The sequence below is a fragment of the Garra rufa genome, chromosome 2, assembly GCF_049309525.1.
Source record: "Garra rufa chromosome 2, GarRuf1.0, whole genome shotgun sequence".
Taxonomy (NCBI): Eukaryota; Metazoa; Chordata; class Actinopteri; order Cypriniformes; family Cyprinidae; genus Garra; species Garra rufa.
In genome coordinates this window covers 13,647,829-13,667,068 of record NC_133362.1, presented here as the reverse complement: position 1 = coordinate 13,667,068, position 19,240 = coordinate 13,647,829, and the positions used below count along the sequence as shown (strand labels likewise).

Below are 19,240 nucleotides of genomic sequence, written 5' to 3'. Positions count from 1 at the left end.
CGCTGGTGACGCCTGCTGGTTAAAACGGTGTAAAATGTAACGAAAACTCGGATCAAAATACGCATAAAAACGGCTTTTACGAACCCATTGCAAATGTTTTGCACTAATATAATATATTAAATATAATTATCATAAGATATTGTTAAATATTTAATATAATCCGAGTTGTTTTATTAATTGCAGGCTATTAACCACTGCTATTCCTTTTAATTAAATGTCTCATTAAGGTCTCTACAAAAACTATCGCAGGGGTGGGAGCCTTGGTCACTAAATTCACGTGACTTTGATAGTTTGTTTGGTTCGAAACAAATGATTCGCAGAGGTTTCGAAGCTTAAGAAAACAGTGTGCTTCCGTTTCGAATGCGCCCATCTCTCGTGAACAGCTGAAGATTATTGCGAAAACGAACCTAGTAACGAAAAGACTGAGCTCGAAAAGGGAACGTAAATTTTACATTTGAGTAAACTCAAGGTGAGCGCGTGCACGCAGCGGGAGAAGATGACCGGTTGTTCGAGGATTGTGCTCCAGAAGCTCGGATTTGATGTTTTTCCTAGTTGTGGCATCGTGTCTTTGGAATATGTGAGTATTCAATATGATTTTACATTAACATGAGCTCAAAAACGCCCTAAAGTAGACTGAAATCCCATTTGAGTAATCTGTTTTTTGGGGGTTTATGTGATTTGGGTAATTACTATGGTTTTGTAAATCTCTTGCATTTTGCCTTTATTTGAATTGAAGTGTTTGTTTTACAGTTGTGGCGATTTGATTACCATGTGTTGTTTAAACTGCTTGAATTTAAGTAATTTCAAAAGAAGAAAAGAACCCCGATAAAGGAGTTCAAGTTTAATCAAATAAATTCTTGTTTTTCTGAAGAAAAAAAAAAAAGATGCAGCCAAGGTATGTATGTAGATTTAGAGTGGGATTTGTAGTCACATTTTGGAACGATGATCGCAGTATTTTAACTTCCATATTTTAAAAAGAGGGTTTGCACTTCCGTCACGGTTTTGTCAGATACCGGGAAGTGCGGCCATATTGGAGCTACTCAGATGTAAACAACAGCATTTATTGCACGATAAATGTACAACTTAATGCGAAAAAATAAAAGATAAAAACATGTATTAATTCAGATATTAGCCTAATATTTCACCTACCTGACCGGAAATAAGAATACAAATGTTGACAAGATTCTTGCCCTGGAAATCTGATTCAGTTGGGCCAACCACAAATGCATTTTGTTCCTCAGACAGTTTTTTGCACTATTCTGCATGATTTGTTATAACCTTTGGAAGTCTAATTTTTTTTGTTGATCTGACCGATTAGTACAGCCCAAAACATGACAATAATTGACCATTTTCAGCAGCAATAATTAGCAAAATATGCGAGTTTCATTCGGTTTAGTGGCATTCTTTACGTTCATGCCGCCAATATGTCAGATTAATGATGCGTTGTGAAAACACTCTATTGTAGCTTCCTCCTATAGTCACATCCAGATTTTAAATAAAACACTAAATCACTAAACACTAAGTGCGCTCATAAAAAATGATGTGTTAATTTTTAACAGATTGTTTGTGTTGTCTATTTTAGCACATTTTGTGTTACTTTGTGTTAAATGTGTGTTACAAACGAAAAAAAGAAAATATCCAACACAGTGTGTCCAACACAATATGTGTTAAATATCAGCCAATCACATCGCTGCTTGCCTCACAGTGTCTTTACTGCATACAAAATTTGTTAAAAAAATAACACATACTTGAGACAAATTGTGTATTTATAACACAATAGTGTGTAGAAAAAAGCAACACATTTTCTGTGTTAGCTGGAACAACACACTGGTTGAGTTAAAACTAACACAAAATGTGTTGTCCTTAACTAGACACAAAGGTGTGTTGTTTTTAACACATCCTTTTTAAGAGTGTGTAACCTGAGATCTGTGGTTTTGTATCTAATAACTTCTGCATACTTGGTTGGTAATTCATTTTACCATCTAAAGTAAATTTGGGATGTGGCTCTCACCAGGTTACCATTCATTCATAATTTCCCCTAGATATGTTTATAATTTGAGCCATAACAGAGCTACACAGTACATTTCAACAAAAATATTAAGCGGCACAAATGTTTCTAACATTAATAATAGGAAAAGCATCTTGAGCACCACATCAGTATGTTTGAATGATTTCTGAAGAATCATGTGACACTGAAGACTGGAGTAATAGCTGCTGCCATTCAGCTTTGATATCACAGGAATACAGTACATTTACAAAATATATTAAAATAAAAAAGTGCTATTTTACGATGACTGTTTTATTGCTTTTTTTGCAGCCTTGATAAGTAGTTTATTACAAATAAAACTCAAAAAAAAAAAAAAATGCTGCTTCATATTTGGCTATTTGGATGTCAGGCTCAAAAATGAGTACCACACACAACACTCAACAGATACAGTAGTTAGACCATTTGAAAACAATCTTTTAAAGCTATATTCCTTCAACGAAAATGTTCAGTCTTAGTGAGTTTAATGTGATCTGATAAAAAAAAAAAAATACACACAGCACTTGTTTCTACCATCCATCTCTGGCCATTATGCTCAGAGCTGTCCTCAGTTCACCCCATGTGAGATAACGGACTGTAAATACAACTGAGAGTAAAAACAAAGAAATTACTCAGGCTTTCTTGTCAGCTGCTTGTGTCCTTATGTGACATTTAGGATCTCGAAGATCCCATTTGTGTTAGCTTTCAAGCCATTGATAAGTGAAAATAAACCATTTCTTAAATCTCAAAAAACTTGTGGTGTCAGAGCATTTCCCCACCTGTCAGTTTCTGCGCTTGACAAATATATGACTGTCTGAACAGATCAGTTCAATGATCTATTGCAATCTTCAGTGTCTTGGAGTTACAAACTGCAGTGCTTCCAGGTAAAATCAGGCAAAGAAAGAAAAGAAGCATCATGGTCTCCATTTATATGCTGCTTCAACAGAAAATTGGACTAAATCATTTCATTCAGGAAAGATGGTTCTTTATTCACCTGTTGTATTAGTTTCACTTTTGTATTAGTTTAATTATGGTTACATTTTTTAAGTAAAGATTATGCGTATTGTTGGCAGTTTTAATCCCGAACCTAATCATTTAATTTGTACCTTGTTTTTAGTAGAATTACGTCTATACTGTATACTGTTTGTGATTCGTATTTAAATCAAAGTGTGTCTTTAGTCCTTTGGCTATGTGTAGTTATTGTTCCTCAGGGGTATAAATAAAGTGAAATGCCCTTTTTTAAATTACATTTGAATGAATATGCAGTCAGAGGTCCATTTATTTGTCAAAGTGTTTTGTATAGTTTACTACACACATCATGGTTGGTTGACATCACTTTTAAGGTCAGCATATTGGCTGATACCCATAGAAAGGGAAAGAGAGCTTGATTATGGGTACAGCAGGACCTTTGCTGCCTTTTCACTGATATTCTCTAAAATGTTAAATGGGTCTCTGGGCTACATGTCAAAAAATCATCCGCTTCTGCTATTTTAATAACATTAGGTTTTGGATAAATAGAGTTGGCTAAACTGCATCATTTAATTAATGCATAACTATAAATAAAGGCAGTTCATTTTACCCAAAAATCTCTCTCTTTTTTCCATTTTTGCAGCCTTTGTACTCCACAGCTGGTGTTTACTCTTCAAATCCAGTATTACAGTGCTGCTAATATTGTTTTCTTCTGTGTGACAAATTGCTTGGGCTTTTCTGCATTTACATAAAAGCCCTTGCTAAGTTGAAAAAAGTAAATGAAAAGAAGCATTTGATCAGAATCTACAGTACAATATGTGACCCTGGACAACAAAACCAGTCTTAAGTAGCACGGGTATTTTTGTAGCAATAGCCAAAAATACATTGTATGGGTTGAAATTATCGATTTTTCTTTTATGCCAAAAATCATTAGGAAAGTAAAGATCATGTTCCATGAAGATATTTAGTAAATTTCATACCAGAAATATATCAAAACTTAATTTTTGATTAGTAATATGCATTGCTAAGAACTTCATTTGGACAACTTTAAAAGTGATTTTCTCAATATTTAGATACATCAATGGAAATCAGCTTTCAGATGATGTATAAGTCTCAATCTCAAAAAAAAAACCAAACTGACCCTTATGACTGGTTTTGTGGTCCAGTGTCACATATATTGTTTTACTTCTCATCACTCTTTACTTTGGTCTTCCTAGACAGAGCGGAAGGATGTTTTTCATCAATGACTCAGTTTAAATAAGCAATGAGCCTGCTTAGTATTCTGCACATAGAAGATTGAAGGAGAAACCCGGAAAGGACAAACTGTCCATGCATTACGGCATGGAATTTCCTGTGTCCCCCTCAAGAAAAAGGGAGTTCACTAAACAGATTCATCAGATATCTGTGATACTCACACAAAACAGTTGGATATTTCAGCTACTGACTACATTTCTCCAAAGCCTAATAAGCTGCATGTGCTTTAGCAAGAAGGCATTCCCAGGATAAACAGTCTCACAGGACAGATTCTTACCTAAACCTCTGTTTTGGTGTCTGCCTCTCAGGACTCTTGCACAGGTGGCCGATGTAATACAGAGGGAAGAAGAGGCAGTTCCACGTGGTGGCGAACCACGTGAGAGTGAACGGTGCGTCGTACTGCTTGAAGGTCAGCTTGGCCAGCTGGGTGGAGCCTGCCCATGACGAGCACACGCATATCACCATGGCCACGCCCCATATTGCTTTTCGCACTTGGACGGCTGTCACTCGCACGCAGCAGTGTAATCGCTGCCTCCCCGCCCCTGTCTCCGCCCCTGCTCCGCCCACCATCGCCTGTCCATCGGCAGTGCCCACGACGTTCTCTCTCGGCCGGTCCTCCCCTAAAAGCAAACAAAATGACATCAGTTGCTGATTTATGCCAATCAAATCACTTGACACTAAAAATACTCCCCTTAGATATATGAACTGTTACTACTCTGTGCAGTGAAAGTTTTCAGTAATGCAGTACAAACTTACTACATGGCTCTCACTATGTGCTTTTCAATTGAGTCATCTTAAACTTTTTTTCAACCTGAAAACATACCTGTGGGAATTTTTTCGTAAGACATGAAATGTCCACTGAGTGGTGCTAAAAGAGTGTTCGTTTGTCTTCTGTTTGTTCAAATTGATGACTGTACATATGGTACGTTTATGTGATGTTGGTTTTGTACACGGCATTGCAGTTCTGAGTTGAAATGTTCATTGAGTGGAGCTACTGTATAACTCTAATGCTCTGTGACGTTTCAAAATAATGAATCATCTTCACTTCAACTAAATCTACTCGATAGTATGGACAAAAGCGAATGCGACGTAAAAAAGCAATCGCAAGCATGCCACTTTAGCTTCAATCTCTCATCTTTTAGCTCTTTCATCGTGAGTGATGTTCAAGGGATTCGTACCCAAGGATTCTGCATCCAGTTTCATGGCAGCTGAGCTACAGAGCAAGCTTGTTACAGTTGAGGTCAAAAGTTTACATCCCCCTTTCAGAATCTGCAAAATAAGAGGGATCATACAAAATGCATGTTATTGTTTATTTAGTACTGATCTGGGGTCCGTTCTTCGTACGTCGCTAACTCAGTTAGTGTAGTGTAGTGTAGTGTATATAAAAATAAAAATATAAATAAAATAACATATCAAGGAAAAAAAAAACATGTAACATGGGCAGCACTAACGCATTTAATTTGTTCACTACTTTTTTTTTGCCAGCCCTCTCTCCTTGCTTTTGCAGATTTGCTGTGTTTCCCGGTGTCTGTATTAAAGTTTGAAATTCTCCATAACTCTCTAATAAAAGCTCTTGCTCCGCACGAGAAAAAAATTGAGCTCGCTCTTTTGCAATTTCGTCAACCAATCGAAGGGGTTGTGATCAGTGTTTTTACTATCGATACATATCACCCTTTTAAACCAATGCACGAACGCGCAATAATCCTAGACCACTTAATCCAGCCATACTAATCATCAACAACACGATGATCTCATCTTAGATGTGTCAATTCATCTCGGATGTATCAAGCGACGTACGAAGAACGGACCCCTGAATAAGATATTTGACATAAAAGATGTTTACATGTAGTCCACAAAAGAAAATTATAGTTAAATTTATTTAAAAAATTACCCCGTTCAAAAGTTTTACTTGCACTTGATTTTTAATACTGTGTTGTATACCTGAATGATCCACAGCTGTGTTTTTTTTTTTTGTTTAGTGATAGTTGTTTATGAGTCCCTTGTTTGTCCTGAACAGTTAAACTTCTTCAGAAAAATCCTTCAGGTCCCACAAATTCTTTGGTTTTCCATCATATTTGTGTATTTCAACCCTTTTCAACAATGACTGTATGAGTTTGAGATCCATAATTTCTGACTGAGAGACTTGCATGCAACTATTACATAAGGTTCGCTCACTGATGCTCCAGAGAAAAAAAAACAATGTATTAAGAGCTGGGGGGTGAAAACTTTTGAACTTTTTTTTTTTTTTTTTTTTACTTTTTCCTTATTTTGCCTAAATATATATATATATATATTTTTCATTTAGTACTGCCCTTCAGAGGTTACAGAAGATAGTTACACGTTTCCCAGAAGACAAAATATGTTAAATCTACCCTTCATATTAATGCATGGTTTTTCCTTTAGGAGCATCAGTGAGAATTTGAACTTTCTGTAATAGTTACATAGTCCCTCAGTTGTCCTCCGTGTGAAAAGATGGATCTCAAAATCATGTAGTCATTGTTGGAAAGGGTTTAAATACACAAAAAAGCTGGAAAACTGAGCAATTTGTGGGATCTGAAGGATTTTTCTGAAGAACAGCAGGCAGTTTAACTGTTCAGGACAAACAAGGGACTCATGAACAACTATCACTAAACAAAAAACACAGCTGTGGATCAATCAGGTAACAACACAGTATTAAGAATCAAAGGGATGTAAACTTGAATGGGGTCATTTTTATAAATTCAACTATTATTTTCTCTTGTGGACTATATGTAAATAAAATTATGTGAAATATCATATTTATGTTAGTACTAAATAAACAATAACATGCACTTTGTATGATCCCTCTTATTTTGGTCAAATAATTAAGATTTCACAGATTCTGAAAGGAGGGTGTAAACTTTTGACCTCAACTGTACATCCGGAAAGCAAAACATATGGAGCTGTAATCATAACTGTGTAAGAAAACAGTTACAAGTGCTCGCTGTTTTACCGCCTCTAGTGTTTATTTCTGTTGGAAACTGCAGTGAGATGTACTTATTGGTACGTATTTCAGGTCTTGCGGAAACGTTCCCACAGGGGTTTTCATCATGAGATCAGGTAGTTCCCTTTCAATTCGTACACGTCGACATTGCATTACTACGCTTATGCAATGTCTCGTTCCCTCATCTTAGGGAACCAAGGTTACGTGAGTAACCGGAGATGTTTTTTTTGTTTTTTTTGCATGCATGCATGCATGCATGCAACAGTTCGATCTTATAGAATTCTTTTCGAGAGAGACTAAGTTTCTGAGTTTGAAAAATCTCTCAAATGACATGATAGATGTCTAGTCCATTGACTTCCAAACAATAGCACTCGCTAAAGAAGTGAAACATCACTTTCTCACCAGCGTTTCCCTGAAACATCCAAAAGGAAATCGATAGCACGGTTTACTCATTCAGCACAGACACTCTTTTTAAAGTGTCAAGGGGAAATACTTAAAAAGCAAGGATATTTTATAATACAGAAACTCTGAATGGAATCTGTCTGAAGTCTCTCAAGAACTCCAGTGCTATTGTTCAAATCAGATAAGCACATCTCAAGCCCACCATCCATTCATAAACGCTCTTAATGGCTCTTAATAGCCCTTCATCTATTCATGCGCAGAATAAACGAGTGGAGTAATTAGCCTGCCTGCGCCTGGTGGAGGATTCAATCTGTTTATCCATAAAGAGAACAAGGTGCATCTTTAGCGCTGAAGCATCTGAGTACTTTATGAAACACAATAACATACTTAAAAGTGATCAAAGATGATTTTTCCACCTCTCTTTCACAAAAGGTTCTTTGTGGCAAAATAAGGTTCTTCAGATTATAAAAATGTAAGAAAGAGATGGTTCTTTAAAGAACCTTTGACTGAATGTTTCTTTGTGGATCCAAAAATGGTTTTTCAATGCCATTGCTGTGAAGAACCTTTAAAGCACCAGTATTTGTAAGAGTGAATTTGACAAAACTACTGTATCCAAAGTTAATGTTTTAAAAAAAAAAAGAATGTTCACCTAGGCCGCATTTATTTGATCAAAAACTGTAATATTCTGAAATATTATTCGAATTTAAAATTAAAATTGCAATATTTTAAAATGTAATGTATTGCTGTAATGTGAAGATACATTTTCAGCTGGCATAACTCTATTCTACAGTGTCACAAGATCCTTCAGAAATCATTCTAATATGCTGATTTGCAGCTCAAGAACCATTTCTTACTATTATCAATGTTGCTGCTTAATATTTTTGTGAATTTTTTTTAGAAAGCTTAAAAGAACAGCATTTATTTGAAACAGAAATCTTTCCTAACATCCATTTTCATTGCATGCATTATATAACATCTGTATTTAGATTTCCAAATTTGCAAACCTTATAAAATGAGGCCTTTTCAGACCTTATTTTAATAGTAATCTGTTGGTCTCTTGTTAACAGTAGATAATTCTGTTTTTCTAGAATTTTACAGTCAGTCACATGACATAGCTGAAAGCACGTACCATTTCAAATGAAACACAGTGAGAGCTCGATTATCATATATTCATGCACAGGCCTAATAATATCACAAACTAGCAAGTGATTCAAAGTGAAAGATGATTTTCTCTTGAGACCCTCAATAGCCTAGAGACATTTCACACAGACAGATCCTGAGTGAAGATTAGAAGACAGCACCTATTAAAATATAAAAATTCTATCATGAAACAACACTGTATACAGCATGAACTAGTATTTTGTTTTATTGGTGATTATAATAATGCTTTGTTCTGAAGTACAGAAGCTGTATTAGGTTCCAACCCAGAATCCATACATATAGTCCACAGGAGAAAATAATACTTGAAGTTGAATTTATAAAGATTAAAGTTTCATGAGTCCCTTGTTTGCCCTGAACTGTTACACTGCCCGCTGTTCTTCAGAACATCCTTCAGACCCCATAAAATCTGTGTTTTTTCAGCATTTTTGTGTATTTGAACCCTTTCCAACAATGCCTGTATGATATTGACATCCATCTTTTCAAACTGGGGACAACTGAGGAGCTGACTATTAAAGAAAATTTAAACACTCACTGATGCTTCAGAAGGAAACACAATGCATTAAGAGCTGAGGGTGAAAACTTTTTGAATTTGAAGATCAGGGTAAATTTAACTCATTTTGTCTCCTGGGAAACATGTAAGTAGCTTTTGTAGGTTCTGAAGGGCAGTACAAAATGAAAAAGACTTGATATTTAGGCAAAATAAGAAAAATGTGCACATCTTCATTCTGTTCAAAAGTTTTCACCCCCCTTAATGCATCGTGTTTCCTTCTGGAGCATCAGTCAGCATTCGAACCTTCTGTAATAGTTGCATTTGAGTCCCTCAGTTGTCCTCAGTGTGAAAAGATGGATCTCAAAATCATGCAGTCATTGTTGGAAAGGGTTCAAATACACAAAAATGCTGAAAAACCAAAGAATTTGTGAGACCTATAGGATTTTTCTGAAGTACAGCGGACAGATTAACTGTTCAGGACGAACAAGGGACTCATGAACAACTATCACAAAACAAAACAAAACAAAAAACAGCTGTGAATCATTCAGGTAACAACACAGTATTAAGAATCAAGTGTATGTAAACTTTTGAACAGGATCATTTTTATAAATTCAACTATTTTCTCTTGTGCCTATATGTAAATATATTTTATGTTAAATATCTTATTCAGGTCATTACTAAATAAAAAAATAACATGCATTTTGAATAATCCCTTCTATTTTGATAAAATAATTACCGTTTTGCAAATTCTGAAAGGTGTGTGTAAACTTTTGACTTCAACTGTACCATTACTGTGATATATCATGATATGTGACCCTGGACCACAAAACCAGTCATAAGGTTAAATTTTACAAAACTGAGATGTATATATAATATGAAAGCTCAGTAAATAAGCTTTCTATTGATGTATGGTTTGTTGGGATAGGACAATATTTGGCCGAGATACATCTATTTGAAAATCTGGAATCTGAGGGTGCAAAAAAATCAAAATCCTGAGAAAATCACCTTTAAAGTTGTCCAAATTAGGTTCTTAACAATGCATATTACTAATCAAAAATTACATTTTGATACATTTACAGTAGGAATTTTACAAAAAATCTTCATGGAACATGATGTTTACTTAATTTCCTAATGATTTTTGGCATAAAAGAAAAATCAATAATTTTGACCCATACAATGTATTTTTGGCTATTGCTACAAACATACCCCAGCGACTTAAGACTGGTTTTGTGGTCCAGGGTCACATATAAGATTTTGGTCATATCACCCACCCCTACTTTTAGAGTTCATTAGTCCACCCAAGCAAACTCTTAGCCTTCATGTACCTGCACCCATGTGTCTAGAGAAGCCTTCAAGCACAACACTAACAGCATGTTCATCGATAGATCTGTTTCTGTTGACAGAAGCTACAGTTTCCATACAGAAGGACTCAAATAACCCACAGTCAAATAACACCACCCACACGAGGAAGTATGTGTAAACTGACACTATAGTGTATACTAATCTGTATTTACACGCTGTTCTCATATCACACCACAGTAAATGTAAAAATAGTTACTCTTTGCTCATTTCAACCTTACATTTGGATCTAATGCCAAACAATAATCAACACTATTGAAACCCAAAGAGCCCAAACTTCCATAAGGAGTGTTTTCAATGTCAGACTATTCAAGGGACTCAATCTCAAACCTCTTTTAAATGACCCATGAAATGCAAGCTGTTCAAAGGTTTGTGCATGGTTGTGTGAAGCTGCCCTTGAATACAAAAGCTAGCTGTCACCGCATTCTGCCAGCACTGTATATGTTTTCAAACCTACGCACCGCTTCGCTGTCCCCTCATAATGAACTGCCACTACCACTGGGTATTTAACATGTGGGTAATTATCTGAAAGCAGTGAACGTGTGTAGTAACCATGGAGACTGATAATCAGTATAATGCAGATAGAAATCTCTGGAGACACATGCTCACAAATACAATGCTCAATACACAAGCTCAGCAGAATTTGTGAAGAAATTTGCACTATGTTAGAAAACAGAAAATAAATAAATACCCAATAAAAAATATGATCAAAAATAAAAATGATTGCGATAACAATTAATAATAATAATGTTGACTATAATAATAACAACTGTAGTTTTTGGTGTTAAAAGTTTTTGAAAAACGGAATGGTCCATTTAAATACATAGAAATAAATGTCCAGTGTTGTGTCGGACCAGCAGGGGGGCGTAATGAGAACCACTGGTTTAGGGCATTTAAGTTCAACTCAGGTGAAATTCGTCTCAATCTCACTTTCAGAATCTGACCCCATAATCCTTGAGGCTTTTTCTTATGTTGCTGACCACTGTTCCAGACATTGGCCAGCTAGCTAGCTCATCAAACTCTGGCAAGCAGGACCAATCAGCTCCTACACCCAAGAAGGCCAAGCTCAGCACTTTTCAGTCAAGAGCAGCCTTTTCAGCCAAAACCTGATCTACATTCGTTAGCTCAATGCATTCAAAACAATGCTGCATGTGGAAAAAATAAGCATGTGATTCGACTGCCACAAGGAGATGCTTATGTGGCTATTTTATCATATTATCATCAATGAAGTGTTCTCCACCATGCGGTTTTTGCAAGAATACTTTGTGTAATTAACAGTAATTGAAGGTCCTTGTCTTCAGAAGGACATCTTCAGCAGGACTGATGGAGTCTGAATCAGAATGTCACTTACTGCTAATGACTACGTCTTTGACCTTCATAGCAATTTAAAATGATTAAAAGGTTATTCTGGAAACCTTTGGGAGCAATTTCTAAAAAGACTAAGTCAAGTGAATGGCCATTTACATTTACAAAATTGTTTTTACAGATAATTTACTCACCCCCTTGTCATCCCAGATTTTCATGTCTTTCTTTCTTCAGTTGTAAAGAAATTAGGTTTTTTGAGGAAAACATTTTAGGAATTATCTCCATATAGTGGACTTCAGTGTTGCCCCCAAGTTTGAACTTCCAAAATTTCCAAAAGTTTAAATGCAGCTTCAAATGGCTCTAAATGATCCCAGCCAAGGAAGAAGGGTCTTTTTCTAGCGAAACGATTGGAAACAACATTTTCGAAACAAATAGACAATTTATATACTTTCTAACCTCAAATGCTCGTCTTGTCTCGTCTCTGTGATGCCCATGCGTAGTCTGTGTAATCCGGGTCAATACAGTTAGGGTATGTCGGAAAAACTCATCTTGTTTTCTTCTTCAACTTCAAAATACATGTTCGTTCATTCATTCATTCATTCATTCAACTTTATTTATAAAGCACTTTACAACCACCCAACGGCAGACCAAAGTGCTGAACAATAAAACAAGATAAAACACGCACAGTACATAATATACATTAAGACAGCACTAGGATTACCCATGTACACAATACATTTAAAACTATCCAGCAATATCAATTCAGGTATCGAAGGCCAAGGAAAAAAGGTAGGTTTTAAGATGAGACTTGAACAAGGACAGCGAAGGGGCCTGCTTGATGTAGAGAGGTAAAACATTCCATAATTTGGGGGCAGCCACTGCGAATGAACGATCACCTCTCAGTTTACGTCTAGTTTTTGGGACTCTAAGAAGCAGTTGATCTGCTGATCTAAGAGCACGCGATGGTTTATAGGGATGAAGCAGTTCTGATATATAGTGTGGGGCAGAGCCATTTAGAGATTTAAAAACAAACAAGAGAATTTTAAAATGAACTCTATATTGCACAGGCAGCCAGTGAAGCGAGGACAAGATGGGGGTTATATGCTCGAACTTGCGACTCCCCGTTAAGAGACGTGCTGCAGCATTTTGGACCAACTGCAGACGGGCCAACAAAGACCCACTTATCCCCAGATATAATGAATTACAGTAATCCAGGCGAGTAGTGACAAAGGCATGGATTACAGTTTCAAATTGTTTTCTAGAAAGAAATGGTTTTATTTTCCTCAGCTGTCTCAGCTGAAAAAAGCTAGACTTGACTACCGTCCCTATACAAATACAAATACATCACTGATTTACCTTTTTTCTGTAAAGAGCATTTGATCTTCTTTGCATGTTCACTTTGTAAACACTGGGTCGGTACTTCTGCAGCGATGTAGGACGATTTTGAAGTTGGGGAAGAAAACAAGATGGGAGTTTTTTAACATACCCTAACTGTCTTGAACCGGAAAAAAACAATTCACACAGTTCTTCCTCAGCTGGGATCATTTAGAGTCCCTTGAAGCTGCATTTTGTTTGAGTGCAGTACCAAACTTTTTCACTAGATAACCACCAGTTAGTGACCATATAAGGGTGCTCATATTTCCATATAGTTTGAGCGATCTGAAACTTTTTATATATATATATATATATATATATATATATATATATATTTCACAATATTTATGAAGTAGACATCCTATTTGGAAGAATTATGGGTAGTATGGCAGTGTTTGATTTGAATTCAGTCTCTAACAATCACATAAAATATATGCAGCGAGAATCCTGGACTTGCGTTTTAGTTCATGCTGCATCGCAAAGAAGAATCTTTCAGTTTTTCTTCATTTTTGGAAACATTTTAAAACTTTTTTCCCTCAAAAAATAGAATAGATGTTTTAAAGGTTTAACTTTTTTTAATTTTTTTTACATGTGCATCGCTATTTCAAAATAAAGGTCAGAACTCGCTTACTGGTTCTGAAGAGTACTCTTGTGGTAAATTAATAAATTACAGTTGCTCTGTAAAACAAATCGAAAAACAGCCAACAAATATGAAAGCTAGAGTCTTTAAGTTTTCAAATGACACAGTTTGTCAAGATTACTTTTAGGTTTAGATATTACTGTTATCAGGGTTGGAAATTAACAAGGACTTGTGGCAAAATGCCACCAAAATGAAAAAAAAAAAGCCCTATAATTTTAAGACAAAGGGGCAAAAAATGTCCCTGCCAATTAAACAATGTATTATGGCTGTTGCGATTAAAATGAAATGTGAAAAAAAAATAGGTGTAAATTTGTGAATTTACATTTAGATTAGCTCACTCTGTCACGTAAATATAAAGGTCTGGGTCCAAAAGCAGGGTGAGTGATTTTAATGAAACAAATACAAATAAACAAACAAAAAGCCAAACGGCAAAATACAACATAAACTCAAAAGAACCAAAACAGGGAACAAGGTCTAAGGCCAGGAATCGCAGAAACACAAAATAACATGAACAACAAAAGACAATGCAGACATGAATGCAGAGTGAGTAGTGGGATCTCTTATAGTCCAGATAGTGATTGAGAACAGGTGTGCGTGTAATCAGTGATAACGACAAGGACAGGTGAATGCTATCAGAGTGCAGTGCAGGAAAAGGAAAACAGCGACCTCAGGTGGCTGAGGGAAGCCCCACAGCCCAGATCATGACAGTACCCCCTCTCAAGGGAACGGCTTCCAGACGTTCCCAAAACAAAAACAAAAATCTGGAGGGAGGAGGAACGGTGGAAGGTGCATCAGGGGGAGGGATGGCGGGCCAGGCCCGTGCAGTGGAGGAACGTGAGTTGGCTTCGCCGCCGGAGGAACGCGAGCCGGCCTCACCGCCAGAGGAACGTCAGTCGCCAGAGGAACGCGAGCTGGCATAGCCACCAGAGGAACGCCAGCAGCCACCACCGCGTCCGGCACAGAGAAAGCGGTCACCGCCGCGTCCGGAATAGAGAGATCGGTCACCGCCGCGTCCGGAACAGAGAGAACGGCCACCGCCGCGTCCGGAACAGAGAGAACGGCCACCGCCGCGTCCGGAACAGAGAGAACGGCCACCGCCGCGTCCGGAACAGAGAGAACGGCCACCGCCGCGTCCGGAACAGAGAGCGCGGCCACCGCCGCGTCCGGAACAGAGAGAGCGGTCACCGCCGCGTCCGGAACAGAGAGAGCGGTCACCGCCGCGTGAGGAACAGAGCGAGCGGTCACCGCCGCGTCAGGAACAGAGAGAGTGGACGCCCTCTCTCTACAAAACGCCTCCGCCATCGCCCTATAGTAGGGACGCTTCCGCGCCGCCTCAGCGTTGAGGGCATCCATCACCGCCAAACAGGCGTAGATGGTCTCGAAGCGGGCGACCGACGCCGCCTCCTCAGAAAAAAAACTACTCCCCGCTGGACCCATCTGGGATGTCTGCATTCTGTCACGTAAATATAAAGGTCTGGGTCCAAAAGCAGGGTGAGTGATTTTAATGAAACAAATACAAATAAACAAACAAAAAGCCAAACGGCAAAATACAACATAAACTCAAAAGAACCAAAACAGGGAACAAGGTCTAAGGCCAGGAATCGCAGAAACACAAAATAACATGAACAACAAAAGACAATGCAGACATGAATGCAGAGTGAGTAGTGGGATCTCTTATAGTCCAGATAGTGATTGAGAACAGGTGTGCGTGTAATCAGTGATAACGACAAGGACAGGTGAATGCTATCAGAGTGCAGTGCAGGAAAAGGAAAACAGCGACCTCAGGTGGCTGAGGGAAGCCCCACAGCCCAGATCATGACACACACTGGATCACATTGCTGTTTGCTGTAACCCACTGTTTTGTGTATTGTTTCGCCATATAATCAATCAAATGCGTTTCTGTTGAACTCAGGAATGCATTGGCCAATCAGAAGCACTCAGATTAGTATTCGCTGAAAACGCGCCAATCAGAGGCCCTTAGATTACTCAGTTTTTGCATAACTTGAGCTAGACTTGTGACATGTTTGTCTATAAAGCCAGAATGTGACGTGCCCACAAACAAAACAAAAACGTTTGATATTGTTTTCTATATCAATATTAATAATCATTATTACATTATAAAGAGCAATAATCTACAATAATGATTTTGCACCCCATGAGCTCCTGTTTTTAAATGTATAATTATGATACAATTTTAAACAGTCTATTGTTATTGACAACAATTTAAAATATTGATTAAAGTGTTTTGAGCAAATTTTAAGGATTTGACATAAAGACAACTTATGGCTTTTTAGAATAATAAGGTGATTATAAAAATTGTCCTTGCAAATGTAAAAAATGCATTAAATTCCAGGGGGCAAATATAACCCCATAATAGAAAAAAAGTTAATTTCTGACCCTGACTGTTATAAACATGCAATCACAAATGTGATAGTGTCACAAGGAGGGTCAGAGACGTTCAGATCCATTTGCAGCATTTATTCAACAAAACAAACACAAAGGGGCAGGCAGAAATCGTGGTCAAAAAACAGGCAGAAAGGTCGGGGCTGGCAGCAAGAATCAAACACACGGGGAAAACAAACACAGAAAGAAACGCTCGGAAATAAAGACCATACGGAACAATAAGACTTCGCAAGGTGGCTGTGTGTGTGAGAAGCTTAAATGCAGTCAGTGTGATGAGGTGCAGCTGTGAGCGGTAATCAGTGCAGTGAGAAACAAGGAGCAGGTGAATGCAGTGATTAGTGCAGTGGCTTGTGGGGAATGAAGTCCATGATGTGTAGTGCAAGAGTTAATGATGACAAGACGACCAATACGTGACAGATAGTTAACAGGATGAATGCTAAAGCATCAATTTTAGAGGTCCTTGGTATCAAAAAGTTTGAAAACTTAATAATTTCTATTGGAATGTTACTTTATAGCAGTGTTTCTCAACCCTGGTCCTGGGCACCCCCCAAAACTGCACATTTTGTATGTCTTCCTTATCTGACACACCCATTTCAGGTCCTGGAGATGTTTTCTAATGAGCTCATGAGTGCAATCAGGTGTGCTTGATTAGGGAGACACACAAAATGTGCAGGATTGGGGGGCGCCCAGGACCAGGGTTGAGAAACTATAGGGTCCCCACTTCGAAAATAGCATCACCATTTATTTCTTTGTGTGAAGACTTCTGAAGAGGCTATTTTGAAGGAATCATAGCTTCAAGTAACAGTTCTTTTTGACAGGGAAGATTAAAATCTGCCTGTGCCAGAGGCTTGATGCTGAATCAGGCCAGTGAGTGTTTCTCAAAAGCGTTTTAAAATAAATCGACGTGTCAAGTGGAGCTCAGACAAAGTGCATCGGCAATAAGGGCAGCGGTCAGAGCTCAAAGTCTTGAATGCCACGAAAGTTCAGCCTCAAAGACTTGACAGATTTCAATCAGAACTTCTGCGACCCAGACTCAGCAAAAACTGTGACACAGTGAGCGTCAGGGAATGCCATTTGGTAGATGCTGGTATAATGAGCACACAATCTGAAACCCATAAGCAATGGAAAAATATTAAGAATTAATGAGATATCTTTGGCTCTATTTCTTGTGTTAGCCAAAATATGCCTTCAGCCCACAATGGTGAGTCGTAAAAATGCTGGATGATACTTGATGGTAACTGCAGCCAGGATTGGTTAACTAAAACTACACTCTTAAAAATTGGCTAAAGGTTCTTTTTCCACAAGTTGATATGCAGAACTAGATCACTCTGCCAAGAATCTCAGAACAGCTTGATCTGAGAAAGTGGTTTTAATTTAGGGGGATTTAAAAAAAAAAACAACACTGGCTGGATTTTTATCATTATATGGTGGTTGTGTACACACACTGCCAAGACACATTTCAAATAACTTGTAAAAGTAAATTTTGCATCTCATGACCCCTTTAACATTCATGGAACCTTTTTATTGCGCAAAAAGTTTTAGTGGAAATGAAAAATGGTTCTTTAGATTATTAAAATGTTATCCACATTAAAAAAATAAATGGTTCTGTTCACTGAAAGTTTTTTTGGGAAATCCAACATGGTTCTTCTATGGCATCACTGCAAAAACCCACTTTATTTGTAAGAGTGTAAAAGTACAGTTATAAAAAATAAAATAATATAATAAAAGCTTACTTTATTTCCACTAGTTGCCAAGGAATTATTCCTCATTTCTGTTTATGTTTACTAAATGTACTAAAGTAACTAAAACTTAAATAAAAAAATTAAAAATGTATAGAAGCCTTGTTCTGCCATAGAAAAAAATAACATTTTATCCCATAATTTAGACAAGTTTCTCAGAATTACAAGAAAAAAATTTTAATTGTGAGACTTCTCGAAATTCTGAGTTTACATCTCGCTATTCTATTTTTCTTTTTCATTTTATCTCCCAATTGTGACTTTTTTTCTCTGATTTCTCTCTCTAGTTTTTAAAGTTTACATCTCGCATGTTTTTTTGGTTTCTCCACAAAATAAAAAAGGTAATTGCGACTTTTTATCTCCCAATTGTGACTTTTTTTTCTTGCAATTGCAAGTTTACAGTTCACACTTTTTTGCGAGTTAACACCTTCAGTTCATTTCTCACAATTCTCTGTTTAAATTTAAAGAAAAAAGTTACAATTGTAAAAATAGAAAGTCAGAATTCGGTTTCATTTTCATCAGTTTACATCTTGCAATTCTGACTTTTTTCTCTGAATTCTAAGTTTACATCTCACAATTCAGTTCTTTTTTAAGCACAAAATAAAAATTATGGTAAAATAAGGTAATTGCAACTTTTTTTTCTCACAATTCTGACTATTTTCTTGTAATTGTGAATTTAACTGTGCATTATTACCTCAAGTTTGTTTCTCGCAATTCTCTATTAATATCTTGCAATTCTCAGTTTGTCTCTCAGAATTGCAAGGAAAAAGTAAGAATTGTGAGATATAAACTTAGAAATCTAACTTTCTCAAAATTCTGAGTTTTGCACATTGCAATTCTGACTTTTTTCTCAGAATTCTAAGTTTACATCTCATAATTCAGTTTTTTTTTTATTTACGACAAAATGAAAAAAGAAATTAGGTCATTGCAACTTTTTTCTCACAATTTTGACTTTTTCTTCTCAGAACTGAGTTAACACCTCAAGTTTATTTTTTGCAATTCTCCATTTATATCATGCAATTTTGAGTTTGTCTTTCAGAATTGTAAGAAACGTACTTAGAATTGTGACTTTATAAACACTTCTGGTCCATTTTATCCCCATTATTCATCAGAGCAATAACCGAAATTAAAGAGAACTCAAGATTACCAGTACACATGAACA

At 36.9% G+C, this 19,240-nt stretch overlaps 1 protein-coding gene across 1 annotated transcript in view; it reads right to left on the bottom strand.

The window, feature by feature from the left end:
• The window catches only part of LOC141325192 (solute carrier family 35 member F3-like), a 49,845-nt gene that overhangs the window by 10,708 nt on the left and 19,897 nt on the right, over window positions 1–19,240 (bottom strand). Inside the window, exon 2 of the mRNA XM_073833726.1 lies at window positions 4,524–4,866. Within this exon, the coding sequence (XP_073689827.1) occupies window positions 4,524–4,866 (343 nt within the window). The remainder of the gene's footprint in view (window positions 1–4,523; window positions 4,867–19,240) is intronic.